Genomic DNA, 27,996 nt, shown 5'->3' with positions numbered 1-27,996 from the left:
CATAATTCCAAGATTATTTACACCGGTCTGTGTCTGCCGTGAATTTTACGCACAGCATACGGCCAACACAGGTACTTATAGAGGAAAGTGATATACACAGTATATAGCCTGTCTTCTTTTTCACAAAAACCCCAAAAGCTCCTTTGTTGGGCTACCTCTGACCGTCTGCATTTTACTGGGTGCCTAGTGGGAGTTTTCGTGCATCACTATTGCATTGCTAGGCCTGTTTGCGGCCTTCCTTCCATTTTTTTCTGCCTGGAGTAAGCGTTACGATTACGTTCTCTGCATGAAAGTGTACGCATATAATTCCATAATTATTTACAGTGGTCTGTGTCTGCTCTATTCGTAATCCACCATGCTGAGGGGTAGGGGTCGAGGATATGGATGCGGGTGAGGATGTGGGCACAGGCCGAGTTCCTGGTCCAGGTGTATCCCAGCCGGCTACTGCGGGATAACGAGAGAGGCAAGTTTCTGGTGTCCCCAGCTTCATATCACAATTTATGGGTCCACGTGGTAGAGCTTTATTGCAAACAGAGCAGTGTGAACAGGTCCTGTCGTGGATGGCAGAAAATGCATCCAGCAATGTATCACGCACCCAGTCTTCTACGCAGTCCACTGCTGAAAGTCTGAATCCTCTGGCTGCTGCTCTTCCTTCCTCACAGCCTATACTGTTGCTACAAAAATGGTACTGGGGTCTGCATATGCTTCTGCTACAGAAATGTTACAGGGGTCTGCTGATACTATTGCTACAGAAATGTTACAGGGGTCTGCGTATACTGCTACTAGAGAAATGTTACTGGGGTCTGCCTATACTTCCACTACAGAAATGTTACAGGGGTCTGCCTATACTGCTGCTACAGAAATGGTACTGGGGGTCTGCCTATACTTCCACTGCAGAAATGGTACTGGGCTCTGCCTATAGTGCTGCTATAGAAATGTTCCTGGGGTCTGTTTATACCTTTGCTACAGGAATGTTACAGCGGTCTGTCTATACTATGGGTGCACTAAGTCTTCCCATCGTGGTGTTTTACCTATGTGGCACAAATAATACAGTGACTGAATAGGCCAGAATTGCTGGCCGAGGCCAAGTTGCTTGGCGGGGCGAAACTCTCCCATGGTTGGGCACTCCAATTTCTTCCTGTGTAATACCATCTTTGTGCACTTACATCATAGGCTAGGCCAAGGAACTCAAAGACTGCCCCTTCCAGTGTTGAGCTATCTATGTTGCGACACATGGATTTCCCATTGCTATGTAACTCAGGGCAACTTGGGTCACAAAGGTGAAGGCTTAGAACCAAGCCTGACCCTGGGCCCGCTAACGTGCTTCCCACACAGACTATAGCGGGTCCTGGTCATGGTGTCTTGGGCTTGTAATGCCACCTCCTCCTCCTGCTTGGGGTCAGGGGATCAGCACTGGGCATTATGTATTTTTTCCCATGTTACCACAGTTATCTGAGACACTGGTTTGGGCCAAAGAAGAGGAGCGTTACTGCATTGATGAGACCTTCACAGTTGTACTAGCATCAGAGGCTGCTCGATGCCCACGATTGCTGAGGGTGTGTGGAGAGGCCTATGTCCTTGTCACAGTGAAAATCTGGCATGTTTGGGCACTATCATTGTTTCATGTTTATTAATGTCTTTGGGTTCCTTTGGCTCGCCTACGCTGTGGGTGCACAAAGACTTCCCATAGCAGTGATTTACCTGTCCGGCACAAAGTCACTGACTGACTTGGGTAGGGTGCATAGTGCTTACCCCTTGCAGTGTCGATAGAGCTATCTGACACTTAGACAGAATGAATACTTTGTGGGCACATGGACTTCCCATTGCTATGTCAGTCGCGGCACCTTGGGTCTCACAAGGTGTTTGCTGGGACCGAGCCTGGCCAGGGGCCCGCTCACATCCTTTCAACACAGGCTACAGCGGGTCCTGGTTTCATGGCTTTGTAAGGCCACCTCCTCCTCCTGCTTGGGGTCAGGGGATCAGCAATGTGCATCATGTATTTTCTCTCGTGTTACCACAGTTATCTGAGAAACTTGTTTGGGCCAAAGGAGAGGAGCGTAACTGCATTAATGTTACAGGGGTCTGTCTATACTTCAGCTGCAGAAATGTTACAGGGGTCTGCCTATACTGCTGCTACATAAATGTTACTGGGGTCTGTCTATACTGTTACTACAGAAATGTTACTTCGGTCTGCCTATACTGTTACTACAGAAATGTTACTAATACTGGGCTCTGCCTATACTGCTGCTACTGAAATGTTACAGGGGTCTGCCTTACTGCTGCTACACAAATGTTACAGGGGTCTGCCTATACTGCTGCTACACAAATGTTACTGGGGTCTGCCTATACTGGTACTACAGAAATGTTACTGGGGTCTCCCTAGACTTCTGCAACATAACTGTTACTGGGGTCAGCTTATACCTTTGCTACAGGAATATTACAGGGGTCTGTGCATATAGAAGAGGTGTCAAACCGCAACGAAGTAATTATCATGGGGGACTTTAATTATCCAGATATAACATGGGAGAAGGAAACCTGCAAATCTCACAGGGGTGATAAGTTCTTGAGAGTAATTAAAGACAATTACCTGAACCAACTGGTACAGGAACCAACAAGAGGGAGGGCCATTCTGGACCTAGTACTAACCAACAAACTGGAACGTATAAAGGGGGTGCAGGTTGAGGGCCACTTGGGGAACAGTGACCACAATATAATCAATTTCCAGCTGTCATTCAATAGGAAGCCTTATCAGGGAGCGACAAAGAAACTAAACTTTAGTAAAGCAAAATTTGATCAGCTCAGAATTACTATTGGTAACATTAATTGGGACAACATCCTCAAAAATAACGGTACGGAGGACAAATGGGAAAAGTTTAAAAGGATCCTAATCACCTCATGTGAGCAGTTCATTCCCTTTAAAAATAAAAGAAACTCAACTAAAAGGAAACCAATGTGGCTCGACAAGACGGTAAGAGGGGCAATAAACGAAAAAAAGAAAGCGTTCAAACTACTAAAGCAACAAGGCAGCGAAGAAGCGCTAAAATCATACAGGGAAAAAAACAAAATATGCAAAGATAAGATCAAAACTGCCAAGGAGGAAGCAGAAAGACTGATCGCCAAAGAGAGCAAAAACAACCCGAAACTATTTTTCAACTATATTAACAGCAAAAGGATTTGCAGGGAGAGCACTGGCCCTTTAAAAAATAATGCAGGAGAGATCATTGATGATGACGGAGGGAAAGCAAATCTACTAAACAGTTTCTTCTCAAGTGTATTCACAAACGAAAAGGAAATGCCACACGAGATGCAGGGGAATAAAATGAACCCATCACAAAATATCTCATACCTAACACAGGAGGAGGTGTGGAAGCGACTAAAGAAGACTAAAATTGATAAATCGCCGGGCCCAGATGGATTACACCCAAGGATACTAAGGGAACTAAGTGACGAGATAGCTAGGCCGCTATATCTAATATTTCTAGACACTATCAAGACCGGTGTAGTACCATTGGATTGGTGCATTGCCAACGTGGTTCCAATTTACAAAAAAGGGAGCAAATGTGAGCCTGGTAACTACAGGCCAGTAAGTCTCACTTCAGTAACGGGAAAAATTTTCGAGGGGATTCTGAGAGACGCCATCGATGAGTACCTCAAGGAGAACAAGGGAATAACTCCTCACCAGCATGGATTCTTGAAGGGTCGCTCATGTCAGACAAATCTGATCAGTTTCTACGATGAAGTAAGCTCTAAGCTGGACCAGGGAGAATCTATTGATCTCGTATATCTGGACTTCTCTAAAGCCTTTGACACCGTGCCACATAATAGGCTAATATACAAAATGAGGCAGCTCGGACTGGGCGAAAACGTGTGTAAGTGGGTAAAAAATTGGCTCAGAGATAGAAAGCAGAAGGTGGTAATAAATGGTTCGCACTCTGATTGGACCACAGTCGCTAGCGGGGTGCCACAGGGTTCTGTATTAGGCCCCACTCTGTTCAACATATTTATCAATGACCTGATAGAGGGACTGCACAGCAAAATATCAATATTTGCAGATGACACAAAATTATACAATATAATTAATGCAACGGAGGACAATGTGCGGCTACAAACGGACCTGGATAAGCTGGGGGCTTGGGCAGAAAAATGGCAAATGAAGTTCAATGTTGAAAAATGTAAGACTATGCACATGGGAAGGAGAAACGGATGTCACCAATATTCACTTAATGGGGACCACTAGGGAAAAGTGATATGGAAAAGGACCTGGGGGTATTAGTGGATAGTAGACTAAACTGGAGTAACCAATGCCAGTCAGCTGCTGCAAAGGCAAATAAAGTCTTGGGGTGCATTAAAAGAGGTATAGGGGCGAAGGACGAGAACATTATCCTCCCACTATATAAGGCACTTGTCAGGCCTCACATTGTGATAGACATGATGATTAGTTAGTATAAAATGTCTATCGATTTGTACTAAACTAGACGTATTATGTGTGTTTTGTGACTTCAGCCTAATGTGGAACTCTGCTGCATAAGGAAAGAGTTAAATCACAGTGTTATGTTACTGCTTATGTGTTCATCTTGAGTGTTTTCCCAGTCCTCCCCATCCCCCCACACAGGATCTTCTTCAACAAAGAGATATCTACTTTCAGTTTCAGGTTCGAGCACATGTTTGTAAGACAAAGACTTGCTTATACATTGGAGTTGAGAGAAGGTGGGCAGGAAGGAGGGGGGATTCTATATGATCCGACAAATGAGAATCCTATATGTTACTGATGTAATCTGTTGCATGTTCATTAAAGGGCAGGTGTTATGCTATACAATAAAAGGGGCCGTCTGGGTGTCTCTGCTACAATTTGGAAGCTACAAAATACCCCGAAACCTGATGGAGAAAACTATAATCCAGATCAACATGGAATACTGCGTACAGTTCTGGTCACCGGTGCTCAGGAAAGATGTCACAGTGCTTGAGGGGATTCAAAGAAGGGCAACTAAACTAATACATGGAATGAAGGGACTGGAATACCCAGAGAGGCTATTCAAATTGGGATTATTTACCCTAGAAAAAGACGGCTAAGAGGTGATCAAATAACCATGTATAAGTACATGAGGGGACAATACAAGGATCTCTCCCAAGATCTGTTTACACCCAGGACCACGGCGGTAACAAGAGGACATCCGCTACGATTAGAGGAAAGTAGGTTTCATCACCAACATAGAAGGGGATTCTTTACTGTAAGGGCAGTTAGACTGTGGAACTCTCTGCCGGAGGAAGTGGTGATGGCAAAATCCATAGAGGAGTTTAAAAGGGGACTTGATGTCTTTCTGGAGAGGAAGGACATTATAGGATACAAGTCTTAGGTTAATTGTCAATCCGGATATACAGGCAGGTAGGAACTATTAGGGGTTGATCCAGGGAACAGTCTGATTGCCATTAGGGAGTCGGGAAGGATTTTTTTTCCCCAAAAGGGCTAAATTGACTTCTGCCCTTGGGGTTTTTTGCCTTCCTCTGGATCAACACAGGAGGATAGGAAGGCTGGACTAGATGGACATTGTCTTCATTCAGCCTTACATACTATGTTACTATGTTATACTCTTGGTAAACAAATGTTTTAGGGGCTCATTTATACTCTTGGTAAGCAAATCTTTCAGAGGTTCAACTACTCTTAATAAACAAATCTTTCAAGGGTTCACCTGCACTCTGGGTAAAAAAAAAATCTTTTGTTTTATAATGGGTTGTTGAATTGGAGAGATGTGTAGACGTACTGCATCTGAGTCCCCTTTATGCCCACGTTTGTGGCTCATAAAATTTTGTCACGGAGGTGGCATGGGATTGGAATTATGATCATACTTTAAATTATCAGCAATTCTCATCAGCATTTTGGGATATCGCCCACAATTTCAAAGAGCGTCACTGCCAGGCCCTGCAAACCCTTTGCAGTGTGTAAATAGACATAAGGTTGGTGTGGCTATCAAGCTACCATGTGGCATGAGGATAGCTGAACGCTGCACTGGGAAAAATTTCAGTACGCTGTGGATGCAGGCTCGTGCCTGTTTCCTGGGGGGGGGGGGGGATTGGAAAGCAATGCTAGCATGTAACACAGGAGAAGAGGCAGTGGTGTCACCCGCAGGTGGTGATTGGTCTTCATTCCACCTAGTGTGATACTTAAAGGGGTTGTCCCGCGCCGAAACGGGTTGTTTTTTTTTTTCAACCCCCCCCCCCCCCCCCCGTTCGGCGCGAGACAACCCCGATGCAGGGGTTAAAAAAGAACACCGGATAGCGCTTACCTTAATCCCCGCACTCCGGTGACTTCTTACTTACCCGGTGAAGATGGCCGCCGGGATCTTCTACCTCCGTGGACCGCAGCTCTTCTGTGCGGTCCATTGCCGATTCCAGCCTCCTGATTGGCTGGAATCGGCACGTGACGGGGCGGAGCTACACGGAGCTACACCGAGCCCCATTGAGAAGAGAAGAAGACCCGGACTGCGCAAGCGCGGCTAATTTGGCCATTAGACGGCGAAAATTAGTCGGCTCCATGGGAACGAGGACGCTAGCAACGGAGCAGGTAAGTGAAAAACTTCTTATAACTTCTGTATGGCTCATAATTAATGCACAATGTACATTACAAAGTGCATTAATATGGCCATACAGAAGTGTATAGACCCACTTGCTGCCGCGGGACAACCCCTTTAACTAGTATGTGTCTTGCTGATTATGGTTTGGCTCAACTAAATTGTTAGGGGAGTGACCACCAGGCTCTTGCCCACAATTTGGCTTAATAGTCTGTGAGAAATGCGTACAGTCTGCTTATATAGTGTGAATAGACAGGACACACACTCTGGTGTTTTGCATACACTATAGCGAAAAAAAAACCCTGAGAAATGCGTACAGTCTGCTTATAAAGTGTGGATCGAAGGGGCACACACTGGGGTATTGTGTGACCTGGGAGCCTCAGACGCATCCATACATGCTGCCCCTGCTGTTCCCTATCCATTTCTGTGGTGTTTCCATCACTTTCTGATGTTTTCAGGTGAATCACACACCCTTCCCTATGCAGAGCATGGGTCACCTTGAAAAATGCTCGAGTCTCCCATTGACTTCAATGGGGTTCGTTATTCGAAATGAGCTCTCGAGCATTATGAAAAGCTTGACTTGAGTCCCGCATTTTGGTGCTCGCTCATCACTAGAGGTGAACAGCCATGTTCAGGCTGTATTGGTGTGAACCGCAACATGTTCTGTGTGTCTGTGTAGGTGGCCAAACATGTGGTCTGAACAGTCCTGTTCCGTGTGGTGTGCAGTCATTTCTGTGTTGGTGTGAACTGTGTTCTGTGCTGCTCGGATCGTTTACCATCTACGGCGAGCCAGGTCCTTAGGTTTCAGCATGGCGCCATCTCTATTCGCATAATCACCCCGCTTGCAGGCAGGACTCATGGAGTAAGTTGTCTAGTGAGAGTAGGGACCCACTTGACAATGAGGACCCTTGTGATGGGTTAGTGGGCTCATAAAATTTTGTCACGGAGGTGGCATGGGATTGGAATTATGATCATACATTAAATTATCAGCAATTCTCATCAGCATTTTGGGATATCGCCCACAATTTCAAAGAGCGTCACTGCCAGGCCCTGCAAACGCTTTGCAGTGTGTAAATAGACATAAGGGTGGTGTGGCTATCAAGCTACCATGTGGTATGAGGATAGCCACATGGACACAATATGAATCACTACCTCGTACCATAACATTTCCATGTGCTTGTGCGTGCAGGTATGGCTGGTAAGTGTTTGGGGTGTTTGTCAGTCATTGTGCCAAGTCTGCTTACGAGTCCAGTTCGTAGTTCACTAGCTCACATATGAAGAAGATATGACACTCGACTAGTCTAGTACCAATGACCAGGCCTTTTTAGAAAACGCTTATGTCCCATTTACACGGGACAATGCTTGTTTAAATGAGCACACACGTGACATCACCGCTAGTTGTTTGCGCTCGTGAAGAATGTTTAGACAGGTAGATCATCACTGAAAATCACTATTTTCATGCTCACTTCTCCCTCAGTGCTTTATATTCTATGCAATGATTTTTATGCAGGCTGAAACTCAGTGACAAAAATGAGACAGAAACAGTGGACGAAGGCTTCGCGTGTAGGTGTAATAATTACTGTGCACTTTCCTTTGAACAAATTTTGCGCAACAATTATTATGTGTAGGTGGGCCTTTAGATTGTTGGATTTTCCCATCTAATGTGAAATCTCACTGAATCTGATCTACAGATAATTTGTCACTTGATTTTATGCTGCACTCTGGGGTCCCATGTCTAATATCCATACAAGGACGCTCCAGTCATGAAAGGACAGAGGACTCTAAAAATGGGGCCATTCTGTGTACATTTAATGTGATCACAAAGCACAGGTGGTTCCAAGTAAGGGGATACAGTTCATGGGGTCACTCTTTATTATAGGAGAGAGCTTCTACCCTTATGATACTATCTTATGATTTTCACATGTTTTTAATTAGTCTGTCATTGTTTATATGTGTTGACTAGAGATGAGCGAACGTACTCGTCCGAGCTTGATATTCGTGCGAATATTATGGTGTTCGGGATGCTCGTTACTCGTAACGAGTACCACGCGGTGTTCCGGTTACTTTCAGTTTCCTCTCTGAGACGTTAGCGCGCTTTTCTGGCCAATTGAAAGACAGGGAAGGCATTACAACTTCCCCCTGTGACGTTCAAGCCCTATACCACCCCCCTGCTGTGAGTGGCTGGGGAGATCTGATGTCACCCGAGTATAAAAATCGGCCCCTCCCGCGGCTCGCCACACATGCCTTGTGACTTAGCTGAGGGAAAGTACTATCATGCTGGAGCTGCTGTAGGGAGAGCGTTAGGAGTTAGTGTAGGCTTCAAGAACCCCAACGGCCCTTCTTAGGGCCACATCTACTAGTGTGCAGTACTGTGTTAGCACAGTATTTTTTTATTTTTTTTCCAAAATTGGATCTGCAGAGCATTGCGCCCTGCAATAGGGACAGAAGTGGGGGTTAGGCAGGGAGAGTGTTAGGAGTTAGTGTAGGCTTCAAGAACCCCAACGGTCCTTTCTAGGGCCACATCTATCCGTGTGCAGTACTGTCCAGGCTGCTGTTAGCAGTGTTGCATATTTTTTTTTTTTCTCAAAACCGGCTGTGCAGAGCATTGCACCCGGCATTAATACTACAGGGATAGAATTGTGTAGGCAGGGCCAGAAGACATGCATTATTCATTGAATACACGCAGTGTGGGTGTTCCTTGTAAAAAGCAGGGAGAAAATTCTATTTGGCCTGCCTCTTACAGTACTCAGGGCTCTGTGTACGTGTGTGCTGTGCGCTGAACGTTCAGAAAAAATCAGACGCAGTCAGCTACGTTTTACCGCAGGCGTGCGGCAATTTTTTTCCTGCATGGGAAATCCCTGATCTGCTGTAGGTAGCGAATTACTTTGCATCACTGCAGTTCTGGGACAAATTGGCAGGGCCACAACACAGTTATTAAACTTAGTATTCATTGAATACACGCAGTGTGGGTGTTCCTTGTAAAAAGCAGGGAAAAAATTCTATTTGGCCTGCAGGCTTGCGCCAATTTATTTCCTGGCTGTGAAATCACTGGTAATACAGCATGCTGAGGGGTAGGGGTAGGGGTAGGGCTAGAGGACGTGGATGCGGCCGAGGACGCGTAGGCCCAAGTGAGGGTGTGGGCACAGGCCGAGCTCCTGATCCAGGTGTGTCGCAGCCGACTGCTGCGCGATTAGGAGAGAGGCACGTTTCTGGCGTCCCCACATTCATCGCACAATTAATGGGTCCACGCGGGAGACCTTTATTAGAAAATGAGCAGTGTGAGCAGGTCCTGTCGTGGATGGCAGAAAGTGCTTCCAGCAAGCTATCATCCACCCAGAGTTCTGTGCCGTCCAGTGCTGCAAATCCGAATCCTCTGTCTGCTGCTCCTCCTTCCTCCCAACCTCCTCACTCCACTACAATGACACATGCTCAGGAGCGGGAAGACTCTCAGGAACTGTTCTCGGACCCCTGCTCAGATTGGGCAGCAGTGGTTCCTCTCCCACCAGAGGAGTTTATCGTCACTGATGCCCAACCATTGGAAAGTTCCCGGGGTCCGGGGGATGAGGCTGGGGACTTCTGCCAACTGTCTCAAGACCTTTCAGTGGGTGAGGAGGACGATGACGATGAGACACAGTTGTCTTGCAGTGAGGTAGTAGTAAGGGCAGTAAGTGCGAGGGAGGAGCGCACAGAGGATTCGGAGGAAGAGCAGCTGGACGATGAGGTGACTGACCCCACCTGGTGTGCAACGCCTACTTAGGACAGGTCTTCAGAGGGGGAGGCAGCAGCAGGGCAGGTTGCAAGAGGCAGTGCGGTGACCAGGGGTAGAGGCAGGGCCAGACTGAATAATCCACCAACTGTTTCCCAAAGCACCCCCTCGCGCCATGCCACCCTGCAGAGGCCGAGGTGCTCAAAGGTCTGGCAGTTTTTCACAGAGACGCCTGAGGACCGACGAACAGTGGTGTGCAACCTTTGTCGCGCCAAGATCAGCCGGGGAGCCACCACCAACAGCCTCACCACCACCAGCATGCGCAGACATATGATGGCCAAGCACCCCACAAGGTGGGACGAAGGCCGTTCACCGCCTCCGGTTTGCACCGCTGCCTCTCCCTCTGTGCCCCAACCTGCCACTGAGATACAACCCCCCTCTCAGGACACAGGCACAACCGTCTCATGGCCTGCACCCACACCCTCACCTCCGCTGTCCTCGGCCCCATCCACCAATGTCTCGCACCGCACAGTCCAGCCGTCGCTAGCGCAAGTGTTGGAGCGCAAGCGCAAGTACGCCGCCACGCACCCGCACGCTCAATCGTTAACCGTCCACATAGCCAAATTTATCAGCCTTGAGATGCTGCCGTATAGGGTTGTGGAAATGGAGGCTTTCAAAGCTATGATGGCGGCGGCGGCCCCACGCTACTCAGTTCCCAGTCGCCACTACTTTTCCTGATGTGCTGTCCCAGCCCTACACGACCACGTCTCCCGCAACATTGTACGCGCCCTCACCAATGCGGTTAGTGGCAAGGTCCACTTAACTACGGACACGTGGACAAGCACAGGCGGGCAGGGCCACTACATCTCCCTGACGCACATTGGGTGAATTTAGTGGAGGCTGGGACAGAGTCAGAGCCTGGGACCGCTCACGTCCTACCCACCCCCAGAATTGCGGGCCCCAGCTCGGTGCTGGTATGTTCGGCGGTGTATGCTTCGTCCACTAAAGCACCCTCCTCCTCCTCCTCAACCTCTGTCTCGCAATCTAGATGTGTCAGCAGCAGCAGGACGTCGCCAGCAGTCGGTGTCGCGCGGCGTGGCAGCACAGCGGTGGGCAAGCGTCAGCAGGCCGTGCTGAAACTACTCAGCTTAGGAGATAGGAGGCACACGGCCCACGAACTGCTGCAGGGTCTGACAGAGCAGACCGACCGTTGGCTTGCGCCGCTGAGCCTCCAACCGGGCATGGTTGTGTGTGACAACGGCCGTAACCTGGTGGCGGCTCTGCAGCTCGGCAGCCTCACGCACATGCCATGCCTGGCCCACGTCTTTAATTTGGTGGTTCAGCGCTTTCTGAAAAGCTACCCACGCTTGTCAGACCTGCTCGTAAAGGTGCGCCGGCTCTGCGCACATTTCCGCAAGTCCCACACGGACGCTGCCACCCTGCGCACCCTGCAATATCGCTTTAATCTGCCAGTGCACTGACTGCTTTGCGACGTGCCCACACGGTGGAACTCTACGCTCCACATGTTGGCCAGGCTCTATGAGCAGCGTAGAGCTATCGTGGAATACCAACTCCAACATGGGCGGCGCAGTGGGAGTCAGCCTCCTCAATTCTTTTCAGAAGAGTGGGCCTGGTTGGCAGACATCTGCCAGGTCCTTGGAAGCTTTGAGCAGTCTACCCAGGTGGTGAGCGGCGATGCTGCAATCATTAGCGTCACCATTCCTCTGCTATGCATCTTGAGAAGTTCCCTGCAAACCATAAAGGCAGCCGCTTTGCGCTCGGAAACGGAGGCGGGGGAAGACAGTATGTCGCTGGATAGTCAGAGCACCCTCCTGTCTATATCTCAGCGCATTCAGGAGGAGGAGGAGGAGGAGGAGCATGAGGAGGATGAGGAGGAGGGGGAAGAGACAGCTTGGCCCACTGCTGACGGTGCCCCTGCTGCTTGCCTGTCATCCTTTCAGCGTGTATGGCCTGAGGAGGATGAGGAGGAGGAGCAGGAGGAGGATCCTGAAAGTGATCTTCCTAGTGAAGACAGCCATGTGTTGCGTACGGGTACCCTGGCACACATGGCTGACTTCATGTTAGGATGCCTTTCTCGTGACCCTCGCGTTGCACGCATTCTGGCCACTACGGATTACTGGGTGTACACACTGCTCGACCCACGCTATAAGGAGGACCTTCCCAGTCTCATTCCCGAAGAGGAAAGGGGTTCGAGAGTGTTGCTATACCACAGGACCCTGGCGGACAAGCTGATGGTAAAATTCCCATCCGACAGCGCTAGTGGCAGAAGGCGCAGTTCCGAGGGCCAGGTAGCAGGGGAGGTGCGGAGATCGAGCAGCATGTACAGCCCAGGCAGTGCAACAGTCTTTAAGGGCCTGGACAGCTTTATGGCTCCCCATCAAGACTGTGTCACCGCTCCCCAGTCAAGGCTGAGTCGGCGGGAGCACTGTAAAAGGATGGTGAGGGAGTACGTAGCGGATCGCACGACCGTCCTCCGTGACGCCTCTGCCACCTACAACTACTGGGTGTCGAAGCTGGACACGTGGCCTGAACTCGCGCTGTATGCCCTGGAGGTGCTTGCTTGTCCTGCGGCTAGCGTCTTGTCGGAGAGGGTGTTTAGTGCGGCTGGGGGAATCATCACAGATAAGCGTACCCGCCTGTCAACCGACAGTGCCGACAGGCTAACACTCATCAAGATGAACAAAGCCTGGATTTCCCCAGACTTCTCTTCTCCACCAGCGGACAGCAGCGATACGTAAGCAATACCTAGGCTGCACCCGCGGATGGAAGCTACGTTCTCTCTCACCATCCAAAACGGGAACATTTCTGCTTCATCAATCTGTGTCTAATATTCCTCCTCCTCCTCCTCCTGCTCCTCCTCCTAAAACCTCACGTAATCACGCTGAACGGGCAATTTTTCTTAGGGCCACAAGGCTCACTCATCTAATTTTTCGAAACAATTTTTATATGTTTCAATGCTCTTAAAAGCGTTGAAACTTTAACTTGAACCAATTTTTCGTTAAACTGGGCTGCCTCCAGGCCTAGTTACCACTTAAGCCACATTAACCAAAGCGATTAATGGGTTTCACCTGCCATCTTGGTTGGGCATGGCCAATTTTTACTGAGGTACATTAGTACTGTTGGTACACCAATTTTTGGGGGCCCTCACCTACAGTGTAATCATAGCAATTTGTATGTTCTTCGCCTGCACTCATGGTACAGAAGTGTGTGTGGGGTTGGCCTACACTTTAGCTACATAAATGTTACTTGGGCCTTGGCTATACTGCAGCTACTGAAATGGAACTAATACTGCGCTCCCACTATACTGCTGCTTCGGAATTGTTACTGGGGCCTGTCTTGAGTGCTACTATTACTGACATGGAACGAAGACTGCGCTCCCGCTATACTGCTGCTTCGGAATTGTTACTGGGGCCTGTCTTGAGTGCTACTATTACTGACATGGAACGAAGACTGCGCTCCCGCTATACTGCTGCTTCGGAATTGTTACTGGGGCCTGTCTTGAGTGCTACTATAACTGACATGGAACGAAGACTGCGCTCCCGCTATACTGCTGCTTCGGAATTGTTACTGGGGCCTGTCTTGAGTGCTACTATTGCTGACATGGAACGAAGACTGCGCTCCCGCTATAATGCTGCTAGTGATATGTTAGTGGGGCCTGTCCTAATGCTACGGCTGAAATGTTACGAATTCTGGGCTCTGCCTATACCGCTGCTAATGGTATGTCTCTGGGGTGTGGAAACAGAGGCTTCCCAAAGACATGATGGCGGCGAGGCCATTTCCCACCAACGCGGTTACTGTTAAGCTGCATATAACCACGGACACATGGAGAGGACACGTAGTGCCTCAAAAACATCCCCCTCCTCCTCCAACAGGGAAAACATTCTTGGCAAATGCCTTTGCATTGGTTCGTCTGGTGCCAGTCCAAGAATTTCACCTTTACCGACACTACAAGAGAGCCCCCCCCACCATCCCCCCGCCACAGCCCACTTAATCCTGGCCACATTCCGAAAACCAACAAAATAAAACCGCGCTACTAGGTCCGCAGTCACCACCACATTACCACCAACGCGGTTACTGTTAAGGTGCATATAACCACGGACACGTGGAGAGGACACGTAGTGCCTCAAAAACATCCCCCCGCCACGGCCCACTTAATCCTGGCCACATTGCGAAAACCAACAAAATAAAACCGCGCTACTAGGTCCGCAGTCACCACCACATTACCACCAACGCGGTTACTGTTAAGGTACATATTACCAGTCTGACTGGGGCATGCAGACACCTTGACAGAATGAATAGTGTGTGGCACATAGGTTCCCCATTGCTATGCCCACGTGTGCAGCTCCTGATGGCGGTGGCACAGGATTCTCATTGCTTCTGTACAGCATTGTGGGCTATCGCCCCGCCCCTTTTAAAGAGGGTCACTGCCTAGCCGTGCCAACCCCTCTGCAGTGTGTGCCTGCGGTTCCTCCTCATGGCAGACGCACTTCTAAATAAACATGAGGGTGGTGTGGCATTAGGGCAGCTGAAGGCTGCGCAGGGACACTTTGGTGTGCGCTGTGGGGGGGAGGGGGAAGGGGCGGTTGGTCAGCATGTAACCCAGGAGAAGTGGCAGCGGAGTGTCATCCAGGCAGTGATTGTGCTTTGTTGTAGCTAGTGTGGTGCTTAGCAAAGGTATGCCATGCTAATGAGGGCTTTTCAGAAGTAAAAGTTTTTGGGAGGGGGGGGGGCCCACTCTTGCCGCTATTGTGGCTTAATAGTGGGACCTGTGAACTTGAGATGCAGCCCAACACGTAGCCCCTCGCCTGCCCTATCCGTTGCTGTGTCGTTCCCATCACTTTCTTGAATTGCCCAGATTTTCACACATGAAAACCTTAGCGAGCATCGGCGAAATACAAAAATGCTCGGGTCGCCCATTGACTTCAATGGGGTTCGTTATTGGAAACGAACCCTCGAGCATCGCGAAAAGTTCGTTCCGAGTAACGAGCACCCGAGCATTTTGGTGCTCGCTCATCTCTAGTGTTGACAATGAAATTGGTTACTATTTTGGTATTTTTCTTTATTTTTCTCTTATATAGTTTGCGCATTCTTGTACATTTTTTTGAGCTAATAGCAAGACAGTGCTAATAACAGAATGACATGCCACCATTGTGGCCAGTGATTGGCTGCGGTGGTGATGCGTGAAAATGAAACATGACTGCTGGAGTAAACAGATGGGTGGGGATTGAACAAGCCATTGGCATGGGAGCTGTGGGGGATTTGAAAGAGTGAAAGAGTACAAAACTTTGGGCTATTGTAACTAACTCAATATTGTGCAGACCTGAGTGATAATGTGCCACGTTTCTGAAGGCATCTTTAATTATACGACATGTAAATTCAGCTACATTAGTAAACTAGGAGCTGTAAAGTCTATGAAGAATTTACTAAACCACATTTGTATGTAGAACAAAGCATAAATTGATGACTTACCTGTTGGAAGAGTAGGAGTACAGTTGTCAGTGCTGCAGCATGAAATGCCAACTGCAATTCGTCCTTGCGATATGCTCATGGTGCCACTGAAGTTGCAATCAGATGAAGGTATACATCCCCGGATCAGATTTACAGTCCTCACTCCCTCTACAAATAGAAAGATCAAACATTTTTTTTCTTTTTGAAATTTCACCCTTCTATTGGAGAATATGAGTATCTGTGCATGTTGCACCTCCAGTATTCAGGACAACTTTCAGATTTTTGACATGAACAGATGAAATCTAGATTGTTAAATAAAGAAATCATACTGAATTCCTGTACCTTAACATTTATTGAGATATATTAATAAAATAAAAGACGTACATGTACACAAAGTATCTATAATGCTTGTCGCATATCCCATATATTCTGAGACAATGCGTTTTATGTTGGGATCTTTTATAGTCCAGAAGATCTTTTATAATAAGGCTGGATCTTTTATTATATGATGCACATAACAACCACCACTATTCAGTGATATATACAACAGTTCCTCTATATTAGGCTTCTTGTTTATATGGTGGTATGTTAAAGGGGTTGTCTCGCGGCAGCAAGTGGGGTTATGCACTTCTGTATGGCCATATTAATACACTTTGTAATATACATCGTGCATTAAATATGAGCCATACAGAAGTTACCTGCTCCGTTGCTGGCGTCCTCGTCTCCATGGTGCCGTCTAACGCTGTCTTCTCCTTCCATTTAGACGGGCTTGCGCTGTGCGGTCTTCTGCTGTGTTCAATGGAGCCGCTCCGGCGTGCTCGCACCGCCGAGGCCTTCTGCGCATGCGCAGACCAGCTCTCCAGGTAGGTCAGGTGGTAATTTTAGCCCAACACTCAACTGAGTGTAATGGATGCAATTAAGGGCTGATTCAGTGCAGAGGCCCACAGACTTGGGGCACAACCTGTAGCTACACGCGCTACAGAGATATAGACAGAGATGGTAAGTTTAACAAGAGGCCCATCTTAAATACTTATGGTACCGCCTCCTAAACTAAGTGGGAGTGTCTCCCTGGCTCCAATCAAACCTAGTACATAAGGGTGCACCCTCCTGTGTGAATGACGCTGCAGCGTTGCGTGATGATGGCACCACGTAGGCGCGCGGTGACGTCACCATAGCGGCGCCCTTTCCTCATCTTGATGTGTCACTAGTGTGCGCGGCGCATTAGCGTCGCGACGTCACGACGTACAACGTCATGATGTTCTCGGCCACTAGGATCCGGTGTCGCTGGTAAGCACGGCGCATTGGCGTCCTGACGTCACGACGTGCAATGTCCTGACGTCTGCGCTTTCCCATCAGGGCCACGACCAATAATATCGGGTAGCGGTCACATGGTATGATGACGTCATTGCTCTTAGTTCCGTGCCCGATGTATACATCTTCTGGTGCACCGGTACCTACTTCGCACATGCGCATCTGCTACATTTGCAGACTTTATCCTTTTGACAACCAATTGAATGCAGATATAGCAATGATAATATCGCATGCTTAACATCTTCATTACAGGAGGGAAAACCATCATGAATGGAGAGTTTCATATCCCATAAATAGTGATACATAAGGTCAAAATCTCACTTTCTTTTCAATTAGAGTGTATCCAAACACATAGGTAAGTATTTTGATTTTCATTCTTTTTAGCGTTCGTCGAATTCCCATAGAGGAGCACATCTTTCTTCAAATGGAAGATAGCATTATATCTAGAAAAAAACATTTAGTGGCAGATTGATGATCGAGACTCTAGGGGCATTATAATAAACCTAGGTTCATGAGGAAGGAGAATACAAGGTTCCAACTCATAACTATTTTTGTTGGACATTAGTTGGATTAAATAAATGCTGCAAACGAGAGACACTCATTGAGGCCCTTTGGTGCACATGTATCAAGTCCATATATCCATGTGCACTCTTTTTGAAGCAACCTCTTGTCCAAATTTCCTCTTCTTCCATTGTCTCTGACACATTCAATGCCTCGAAACGTCACCAAATCTGGGTTATTTCCATGCTTCTCCTTCATATGTAATGCCAAACTAGTGTGCTCCTTCCTATTGATATTTCCAATATGGGATAATATTCGACGGCGCAATTGCTGCTTCGCTTTTCCAATGTATTCCATTGGACAAGGGCATGATGCTAGGTAGATGACTCCGCTCGTACGACAATTAATGAACTCTCTGATTGTGTACTCTCTCTGAGTCGATGAACTTGAAAACGTTGTACTATTTTGCATATATCTACAAGCTTTACATCCTCCATATGGATATGATCCCTTTGGTGCTTCTCTTGGTAGCCATGTAGTAGTGGATGGTACATGTAATAGATGGCTATGTACAAGCCTGTCCCATAGGTTTCTACCTCGTCTGTAGGTTATCAACGGTTTGTTGGGTAAATATTCTTTCAGGTCTCCGTCTTTCATAAGGATATCCCAGTGTTTCATAAGGATATTCCGTACATCCTGCGATCTATCATCAAAGCAGCCAATCACTCATATCCAATCTGATGTAGATTTCTGCCTTAGTTCCAAAAGGTCCTCTCTTCTGAGATTTGCGACAGTTGTTTCAGCTTCTCTAATTACACGTTCCGGATATCCCCTATCCACGAATCGTTTGTGCATCTCACCCGGCTTGATCTCATATTCACTTGCATTAGAGCAATTACGGCTTGCTCTAATGAATTGACTTTTAGGTATTCCCCGTTTGAGTAGAATCGGGTGATGGCTAGTCCAATGAAGCAATGTGTTTGTCGCTGTCTGTTTTCGAAAAATAGTAGTCTCAATACGGTTGTCCTCTGTGCGAGAGATGGCAAGATCCAAGAACGTAACCTTGTTTGGGTCAATTTCAGCTGTCAAGAACAAGTTGAGATTATTCTTGTTAAGATGTTCCACAAAATCAAGAAAATCATTAGTTGAGCCTGTCCAGAATATCAGGATATCGTCGATAAACCTTATCCATAATTCGACGGATGTAGTCCATTTCTCATTCTCCTCACAGAACACCATCACTTCCTCCCACCAGCCCAGGTATAGGTTGGCATAGTTGGGGGCACAAGGGCTCCCCATTGCCATACCCCTGAGCTGGGGGAAGAATTTCCTATTAAATAGGAAATAGTTGTGTTCGAGGACGAATGCAAGGAGATCAAGCAGCAAGATGTTATGTTCCTTTAGATGTAGTCCTCTCTGCCTGAGAAAAAAATCCACCACTTTCAGGCTTCCTGCGTGGGGAATCGAACTGTATAAGGATTCTACATCAAGGCATGCTAGTTTCGTTTCGGGAGATAAGTAGATACCCTTGAGTCGCTTGAGTACATCCATCGTGTCTCTGGTGTACGCTGGAAGTGCCTCAACAAAGGGTCTTAATACTTCGTCGAGGTATTTACTAATGCCTTGGGTAAGGCTGTCGATACCGGAGACAAAAGGTCTCCCTTGAGTGGGGACAGCCCCTTATGCACTTTAGGGAGCCCATAAAAGGTGGCAATCTGTGGGCTCACCGGATACATATAAGCAAATTCTTTGTCTCCTATTAGTAATTTATCTTTTGCTCGTATCAGGATTTCTTTTAGTTCACCTAAGAATTGGTCCGTATGAAGGATTTTATAGGTTGAATTATCCTTCAGTATTGCGAGGCACATGTCGAGATATTTTTCCCGATCAAGTATTACTATATTTCCCCTTTATCAGAAGGTTTTATAACAATGTCCGTAGTAATTCGGGCACGGAACTATGAGCAATGACGTCATCATACCATGTGACCACTACCCGATATCATTGGTCGTGGCCCTGATGGGAAAGCGCAGACGTCAGGACGTTGCACGTCGTGACGTCAGGACGCCAATGCGCCGTGCTTACCTGCGACATCGGATCCTAGTGGCCGAGAACGTCATGACGTTGTACGTCGTGACATCGCAACGCTAATGCGCCGCGCACACTAATGACACATCAAGATGAGGAAAGGGCGCCGCTATGGTGACGTCACCGCGCGTCTACGTGGTGACGTCATCAGGCAACGCTGCGGCATCATTCACACAGGAGGGTGCACCCTTATGTACTAGGTTTGATTGGAGCCAGGGAGACACTCCCACTTAGTTTAGGAGGCGGTACCATAAGTATTTAAGATGGCCCTCTTGTTCCTCTTACCATCTCTGTCTATATCTCTGTAGCGCGTGTAGCTACAGGTTGTGCCCCAAGTCTGTGGGCCTCTGCACTGAATCAGCCCTTAATTGCATCCATTACACTCGGTTGAGTGTTGGGCTAAACTTACCACACTGACATAGCATCTCAGTTCAGTGATTTAAAGGCAAAGGCCACTTATAAAGTCATTAGCCTATAACCGCATACCAATCCTGATGAAATAGCGGGCAATGCTGTCCGCTATAGAAACGCGTTGATTGGCATATTGGCAAGATTGACATATTGGTTCTGAATCTAAAACAGTTATTTTTCACTGTGTCTGAGAGGACGAGTACATCAGTGACTGTTATAAGTATCCAGTACAATATCGATAGTGCAGTTCAACCTGGGAACAACAAGACTGTTTATCACAACAGCCTTCCCAGATTTTTAGAATCTATGTGCTAGAAACAATCTTCAGATCTTGTGTTTCGCATATAAGGTGGATGTACGATATACATTGTCAAATTCCTACCAATATGTGATAAATTGAGGAGTCAATATATCAACTAGTATACTCCATAAGACAGGAATCTGCCTGGTCGAGAGGTGTATAAAGAAGAAAAATATTAAATAAGGATAAACATAATAAATCTATTACTCCTCTAAGTTCTGATCATCCATAAATGCCCCAAATAAAGCATCAACTTCTGGGGCCCTTGGTGATATAGATACTGTGAATTCTAGTACGACTTTTGAACAGAGATTTTCTTCTATTTCCCTGGGATCAATGGGCAGTAGATAGGATTTATGTTGGGCATATTTAACATACCACCATATAAACAAGAAGCCTAATATAGAGGAACTGTTGTATATATCACTGAATAGTGGTGGTTGTTATGTGCATCATATAATAAAAGATCCAGCCTTATTATAAAAGATCTTCTGGACTATAAAAGATCCCAACATAATACGCATTGTCTCAGAATATATGGGATATGCGACAAGCATCATAGATACTTTGTGCACATGTACGTCTTTTATTTTATTAATATATCTCAATAAATGTTAAGTTTTATTAATCAGTCAGACAGTTATTCTCTGTGATAAAATTCAATTTTTGAAGAATACTGTTGCCACGGTGATATATTTGAATTCCTGTACCTATATATTTTCTGAAAGTAGACACCTTCTGCATTGTCAAAATGCTACTCTTGTATATTGTACACAGGCACCTTTGTGCAATTTTGTGTCAAAGTGTAATTTGTCATAAAAGATGCATTAAAAACTTATATTAACACCTAAAACACTACTCAAGAAAAAATTCACATGCATAATAAATACTTAAATAGCAGGTTAATATTTGCAGAGTTCATACAATATATATGCAGCAACAGGATGTAAAACAACAAAACTTAAAGGGGTTGTCCCGCGCCGAAACGGTTTTTTTTTTTTTTTCAACCCCCCCCCCCCCCCCCCCCCACGTTCGGCGCGAGACAACCCCGATGCAGGGACTTAAAAAAAAAACAGCACAGCGCTTACCTGAATCCCCGCGCTCCGGTGACTTCTATACTTACCGGTGAAGATGGCCACCAGGATCTTCTTCCTCCGTGGACCGCAGCTCTTCTGTGCGGTCCATTGCCGATTCCAGCCTCCTGATTGGCTGGAATCGGCACGTGACGGGGCGGAGCTACACGGAGCCGGCATCCTGCACGAGAGGCTCCATTGAAGAAAGCAGAAGACCCGGACTGCGCAAGCGCGGCTAATTTGGCCATCGGAGGCCGAAAATTAGTCGGCACCATGGAGACGAGGACGCCAGCAACGGAGCAGGTAAGTATAAAACTTTTGATAACTTCTGTATGGCTCATAATTAATGCACAATGTACATTACAAAGTGCATTAATATGGCCATACAGAAGTGTATAACCCCACTTGCTGCCGCGGGACAACCCCTTTAACTTTGCTTTTAGCAGTTGCCATTTCTTGGTACTAACAGTTTCTCCCAGTTCCCAGGTATGCCAGAACTTCCTGTAGAGCTCAACATTGTAACAACTGGTCAGTCAGTGAGAACAATAGATGAGAAGCAAGTATCAACACAGCAAACACTAATACAAAAACTAAGAACTCGCTGTTAGGATGAAGATGATGATCTAAGACTTCTCCAGAGCATCGGCATTTCTCTGGAAATGCATCTCAAACTATCTGGGCACAAAAACTTCAGGCGTGCTCTAAAAATGCACTTCTTCAGGGAGGCACACCATATCTCCCAAACCCAACCCCTCTTTACTCTGTCTAATAACATGCTCCCTGTCCTACTGATTGCAATCCCTGCCAGCTGCAAAGAACCATCCCCTGCAATCATACCGATTTGGCCACTATTAGGCACAATTTTGAACATTGTTTATTTGTATAGCATCCCACACTCTCTACGTTGCCATACCATGCACATCTCCGGCCATTGTACCTTCTATATCATCCCATTATTTATAGTATGCAAGCTCGTTGGAACAGGCCCCTCACCCCTACTATTTCCATCAATTGATTACTACATGTAACCGTGGTTATGTTTCTGTTCCCCGTGTCTTGTAAGCACTATGGAATATGTTGGCGCTATATAAAGATTACTATTATTATCATTATTAAATTTTAACTGATAAAGGAGACTGAGACAGATAGTATTGACTAGAAATAACCAGAGAATTTTGTTTCCTAATGGTATCTCTTCCTGTATCTTCCTTAATCTCTCCCTGATACTGTCCCTAAGACCAGACACCCCTGTCCCTAGGTAGCCCTCAGTTTTCTTTATCTGAAATATTGTTCATGAAAACAAGAGGGCACTGGTTGCTAGGTAAGAAACCAAACAAGCAAGCGGAATTATAAACCAAGGGAGGGCAGAATCAAAAAGGCCACAAATTTAGGAAACAAGATGGGTCCAGACAACCATAGGAACAAATCAACTGACTAGTACAAAACAGACTAAAACAAGGCACTAGAACTAAGCAAGAAATACTGAATAAAAATGCACATTGTTACTGCACAAGATTACATAGAATGCACTGCACTCAGTGGACTATGACACAGCACCTCATTCACCCCTTAGAAACCACTAAGAGAATGCAGGCCTCTTCTAATTTGTCGCATGTTGCAGGGTTTTGGCATCACAAACAGGATTGATAATTCTTTGAACTTTTTGTGCAATTTTGAAAAGTAAATGGCCAGCTCCTTATTTCAAAAATAACCCAAGTGGGAGCAATTCTACTCCCATTCCTTCTGGAGCTTAGTGGAGCTCTATAGCACCTTGAAAATGAGAGATTTAGGGGAAACAGGAACCAGCAGTCCCAAGTGGTCCAAACTAATAAGAAGCAACGGTCAGGGGAATGCCTTCGGAACTCTGCCCTCTCCCTTCAGGAAGGGATGAAAGCCGTAATTCATGCTCATCTGCGAGAAGCTGCCACTGCTGACCAAATGCTACTGGAGCAATTTATTGAAGGGGTGACCTCTGAAGACCTCCGGATGAAATTGAGAATGTTAGCAGTCCAACACCCAGATGACAGTTTCCTAGATTTTAAGAAGTTAGCTATTCAGATGATGAGTATTGAACCTATAGTTGCAGAGATGGAAATTCCTGCCACCTCTGAAGATTTACTGAAATAAATCAGACTCCTACGATGCACCAAACCATGGAGTTCATTCCAGACCACCCAAGCAACTGAATCTGAGGAGGATGAAGTTCCCCAGAGCCCCCAAATCGGAATAATCAAGAAACAACTGGCAATAATGTCATGGGGAGTGGCGACTCATGGGCCTTTTAGGCCTCCTGCTGAAACATTCCAAGGAGATAGGACCAACTCCCACGGGAGAAAGTCAAATATCTGTACGCATTGCAGACATCCAGTACACGTCTCCATGGAATGCCTGAGTTTAAAAGAGCATCGCACAGGCCCATGGACCTTCGCCCATAAGAATTTTGAAACCTATCTGCTGTACTTATACGATATCATCATCTACTCCAAAACTTACAAGGAACATCTGGAACATTTGGATGAGGTGTTCAAGATCCTCATCAAGCACGAGTTAAAAGTAAAACCTCCAAAATGTCATTTTCTGCAGCAACAAGTTCGCTATCTGGGCCATACTGTCAGTACAGAAGGAGTAAGCCCTGATCCTGAAAAGATAGAAACAGTAACTAAGTGGTCTCCCCCCAAAACACTCAGAGATGTTCGCAGTTTCTTAAGCTTTGTAGGATACTACAAGAGGTTTATCCCAAAGTTTGCCACTATTGGAGCTCTTTTGCAAGAACTATTGAGAGGGCAGCCCAAAACTGAATCCCGTAGAACAGTACCTATACATGGGGGAAAGAGCAAGAACGGGCTTTTCAGCTTCTTAAAGAGAGATTGACTACCCTTCCTATTTTAGCTTAGTCCAGCTACAATTTGCCATTCCAGCTGTGCCCGGATGCTAGTCTCCAGGGTTTAGGAGCAGTAATCAGTCAAGTGCAAGATGGGCAAGAAAAAGTTATTGCCTTCTCCAGCCGGTCCCTCAGAAGTACCAAAAGAAATGACCAGAATTACAGTTCCTTTAAGCTGGAAATCATGGCTCTGATTTGGGCCATCGCAAAGAGATTTAAAGACTATCTCGCTTCATCTACTTTTGTGCCATTTACCAAACCAACAACCCCCTACTTCATATGAACACTGCCAAATTGGGTGCCTTAAAGCAATGGTGGGTCTCCCATCTTGCAAACTTCAACTTCACTATCAAGTTCTGAGCTGGAAAGAGCAATGCTGATGCATTATCCCATTTGCCTTATGCTAGAGTAGAGATGAGCGAGCACCAAAATGCTCGAGTGCTCGTTACTCGAGTCGAACTTCCCGCGATGCTCGAGGGTTCGTTTCGAGTAACGAACCCCATTAAAGTCAATGGGCGACTCGAGCATTTTTGTATATCGCCGATGCTCGCTAAGGTTTTAATTTGTGAAAATCTGGGAAATTCACGAAAGTGAGGGGAACAACACAGAAACGGATAGGGCAGGCTAGGAGCTACATGTTGGGCTGCATCTCAAGTTCCCAGGTCCCACTATTAAGCCACAATAGCGGCAAGAGTGGGTCCCCCCTCCCCCACTGTCAGCATAAAGATCATTCTCCTTGCCGGCAGCGCATTGAAAGCAATGCGCTGCCGGCGAGCGCGGAATGAATTTTCGGGAAGGGCTTAAAAATATAAGCCCTTACCTGAAAATCATCCTAAAAAAAAAAAAAATGTATACTCACCTTTCCGCTGAAGCCGGAGTTCAGCCGCGTCTGGCCGGCAGTTCTCTTGAACTGCTCTGTGTAGTATTCAGCAGCCGGGAATTTAAAATCCCCGCCTGCTGAATGAGCTGCCTCTGATTGGTCACAGCTCCACCAATCAGAGTCAGCTCTGAATTCATGAATGGGTGAGTGAGTGCTGCCTCTGATTGACAGCTGAGAGCTGCCCCTGATTGGTCCCTGCACTGAGCCAATCAGAGGCAGCACTCACCCATTCATGAATTCATGAATGGGCGTGAGTGAGAGCTGCCTCTGATTGGTGAGGCTGTGACACCTTAGCTAAGCACCACACTACATCCAACCAAGCACAATCACTGCCTGTGGGACGCACACCTCTGCCTCTTCTCCTGGGTTACATGCTGCCCAACCCCCTGCACGACCCTGCGTCCACAGTGCACATAAAAGTTCCCCTGCGCAGCCTTCAGCTGCCCTCATGCCACACGCTTGCTTCATAGCCACACCACCCTTATGTCTATTTCTAAGTGTGCCTGCGATGAGGAGGAACCGGAGGCACACACTGCAGAGGGTTAGCAGGGCCAGGCAGTGACCCTCTTTGAAAGGGGGGGGGGGGGGCGATAGCCCACAATGCTGTTGAGAATCGATGATAAATTGATGTACGATCATCATTCCAATCCTGTGCCACCTCCACCACAAGCCGCAAATGTGGACATAAAGGGGACTCAGGTGCCAGCCCAACACTTTTACACATCTCCACAATGCAGCAATACTCTGTGTGGGAAGCATGTGATCAAGTTCGGTCCCAGCCTCCATCTTGTGTGACCCAAGGTGCCGTGAGTGACATAGCAATGGGAAATCCATGTGTCCACACACTACTCATTCTGTTTGGGTGCCGGATGCCTCATCGACAGCGCAAGGGGAAAGCCATCTGCACTAGTCTGCACCCTACCCAAGTCAGTCAGTGTATTTGTGCCAGACAGGTAAAACACCGCTATGGGGAGTCTGTGTGCACCCACAGCATATGTGAGTCCAACGAACCCCAAGACATCAGAGTGCCCAAGCATGGCAGACTTTCACTGTGCCGAGGACATAGGCCTCTGCTCACACCCTCAGCAATTGCAGGCATAGAGCGGACACCAATGCTAGTGCAGCTGTGAATGTCTCATTAAATCAATTACGTATTCTTTCACAGCTCCGAAGACTGCATTAACCAGGAAGAAGTTCCACGGGCCCAACCTGGCGCTGTTGCATTACCCCCAGGACATAGGCCTCTGCCCACACCCTCAGCAATCGCGGGCATGAAGCAGACTCCAATGCTACTGCAGCTGTGAACATCTCATTAAACCTCGCAACAGTTGGGGGGACTGTGTGCCTTATTTCACCTAAGCTGATTAGTTTTAGAAAAGCCTGCTGACGCTTGCCCACCACTGTGCTGCCGCGCCTCGCGATACCGACTGCTGGCGACGTGCTGATCGCACATCTTAATTGCGAGGTAGAGGTTGCGTAGGAGGAAGAGAGGGAGGGTTTAGTGAAGGTGGCATAAACCGCCGCAGATATCAGCACTGAGGTAGGACCCACTATTCTGGGTGTGGGTAGGACGTGAGCAGTCCCAGGCTTTGATTCGGTCCCAGCCTCCACCAAATTCAACCAATGTGCGGTCAGGGAGATATAGTGGCCCTGCCCACCAGTACTTGTCCACGTGTCCGTGGTTAAGTGGACCTTCCCAGTAACTGCCTTGGTGAGGGCACGATTAATGTTGCAGGGGACGTGCTGGTGTAGGGCTGGGGCGGCACACCGGGAAAAATAGTGGCAGCTGGGGACCGAGTAGCGCAGGACCGCTGCCACCATCATGTTTTTGAAAGCCTCGATTTCCACAAGCCTGTACGGCTGCATCTTCAGGCTGATTAATTTGGCAATGTGCACGTTTAAAGCTTGTGCGTGGCGGCGTACTTGCGCTTTCGCTCCAACGCTTTTGTTAGCGACAGCTGAATGCTGCGCTGAGAGACATTGCTGGATGGGGTGGAGGACAGTGGAGGTGAGGGTGTGGGTGCAGGCCGGGAGGCGCTCGTGCTTGTGTCCTGAGAGGGGGGTTGGATTTGTTTGGCAGGTTGCGGCACAGGGGAAGAGGCAGTGGTGGGACCCGCAGGCGGTGAATGGCCTTTGTCCCACCTTGTGGGGTGCTTGGCCATCATAAGCCTGTGCATGCTGGTAGTGGTGAGGCTGGTAGTGGTGGCTCTCTGGCTGATCTTGGTGTGACACAAGTTGCACACTACTGTTCGTCCGTCGTCCGCGCTCTCACTGAAAAACATCCACACCTTTGAACACCTAGCCCTCTGCACGGAGGCTTGCAGCGACAGGGTGGTTTGGGAAACAGTTGGGGGGATTCTTTGCTCTGGCCCTGCCTTTACCCCTGGCCACTCCACTGCCTCTTCCAACCTGTCCTGCTGCTGCACTTGCCTCCCCCTCTGAAGCCCTGTACTCAGTAGTCTTAGCAAACCAGGTGGGGTCAGTCACTTCATCATCCAGCTGCTCTTCCTCTGAATCCTCTGGGAGCTCCTCCCTCGGTCTTACTGCCCTTACTACTCACTCTCAAATTCAGAGTTTTCTAGGAGGCTTTCTGCCGTTATACAATGGTGCCGTCTGCTAGCTAGAGCTAGTACTGTGGTATGGGACATGCTGGAGAGTCCCCCCGACAACAGAGCGGCCAGTAATCTACAGTAAGTATACCCTGCCGGATGTCTTCCAACATCGGAGCTGTACAGCCTTCAATCAGAATGTCTTTAGATGTCAGACAGTGGATTTGAAAGGGTTAATCTATTGACCCATGAAAAACAAA

At 47.4% G+C, this 27,996-nt stretch overlaps 1 protein-coding gene across 1 annotated transcript in view; it reads right to left on the bottom strand.

Moving 5' to 3' along the window:
• The window catches only part of LOC136632006 (phospholipase A2 inhibitor and Ly6/PLAUR domain-containing protein-like), a 63,149-nt gene that overhangs the window by 15,627 nt on the left and 19,526 nt on the right, over positions 1-27,996 (bottom strand). The window contains exon 3 of the mRNA XM_066606539.1: positions 15,763-15,909. Coding sequence (XP_066462636.1) covers positions 15,763-15,909 — 147 coding nt within the window. The remainder of the gene's footprint in view (positions 1-15,762; positions 15,910-27,996) is intronic.

Source organism: Eleutherodactylus coqui, chromosome 6 (assembly GCF_035609145.1).
Source record: "Eleutherodactylus coqui strain aEleCoq1 chromosome 6, aEleCoq1.hap1, whole genome shotgun sequence".
Classification (NCBI taxonomy): Eukaryota; Metazoa; Chordata; class Amphibia; order Anura; family Eleutherodactylidae; genus Eleutherodactylus; species Eleutherodactylus coqui.
This window is presented reverse-complemented; position numbering and strand designations above follow the sequence as displayed.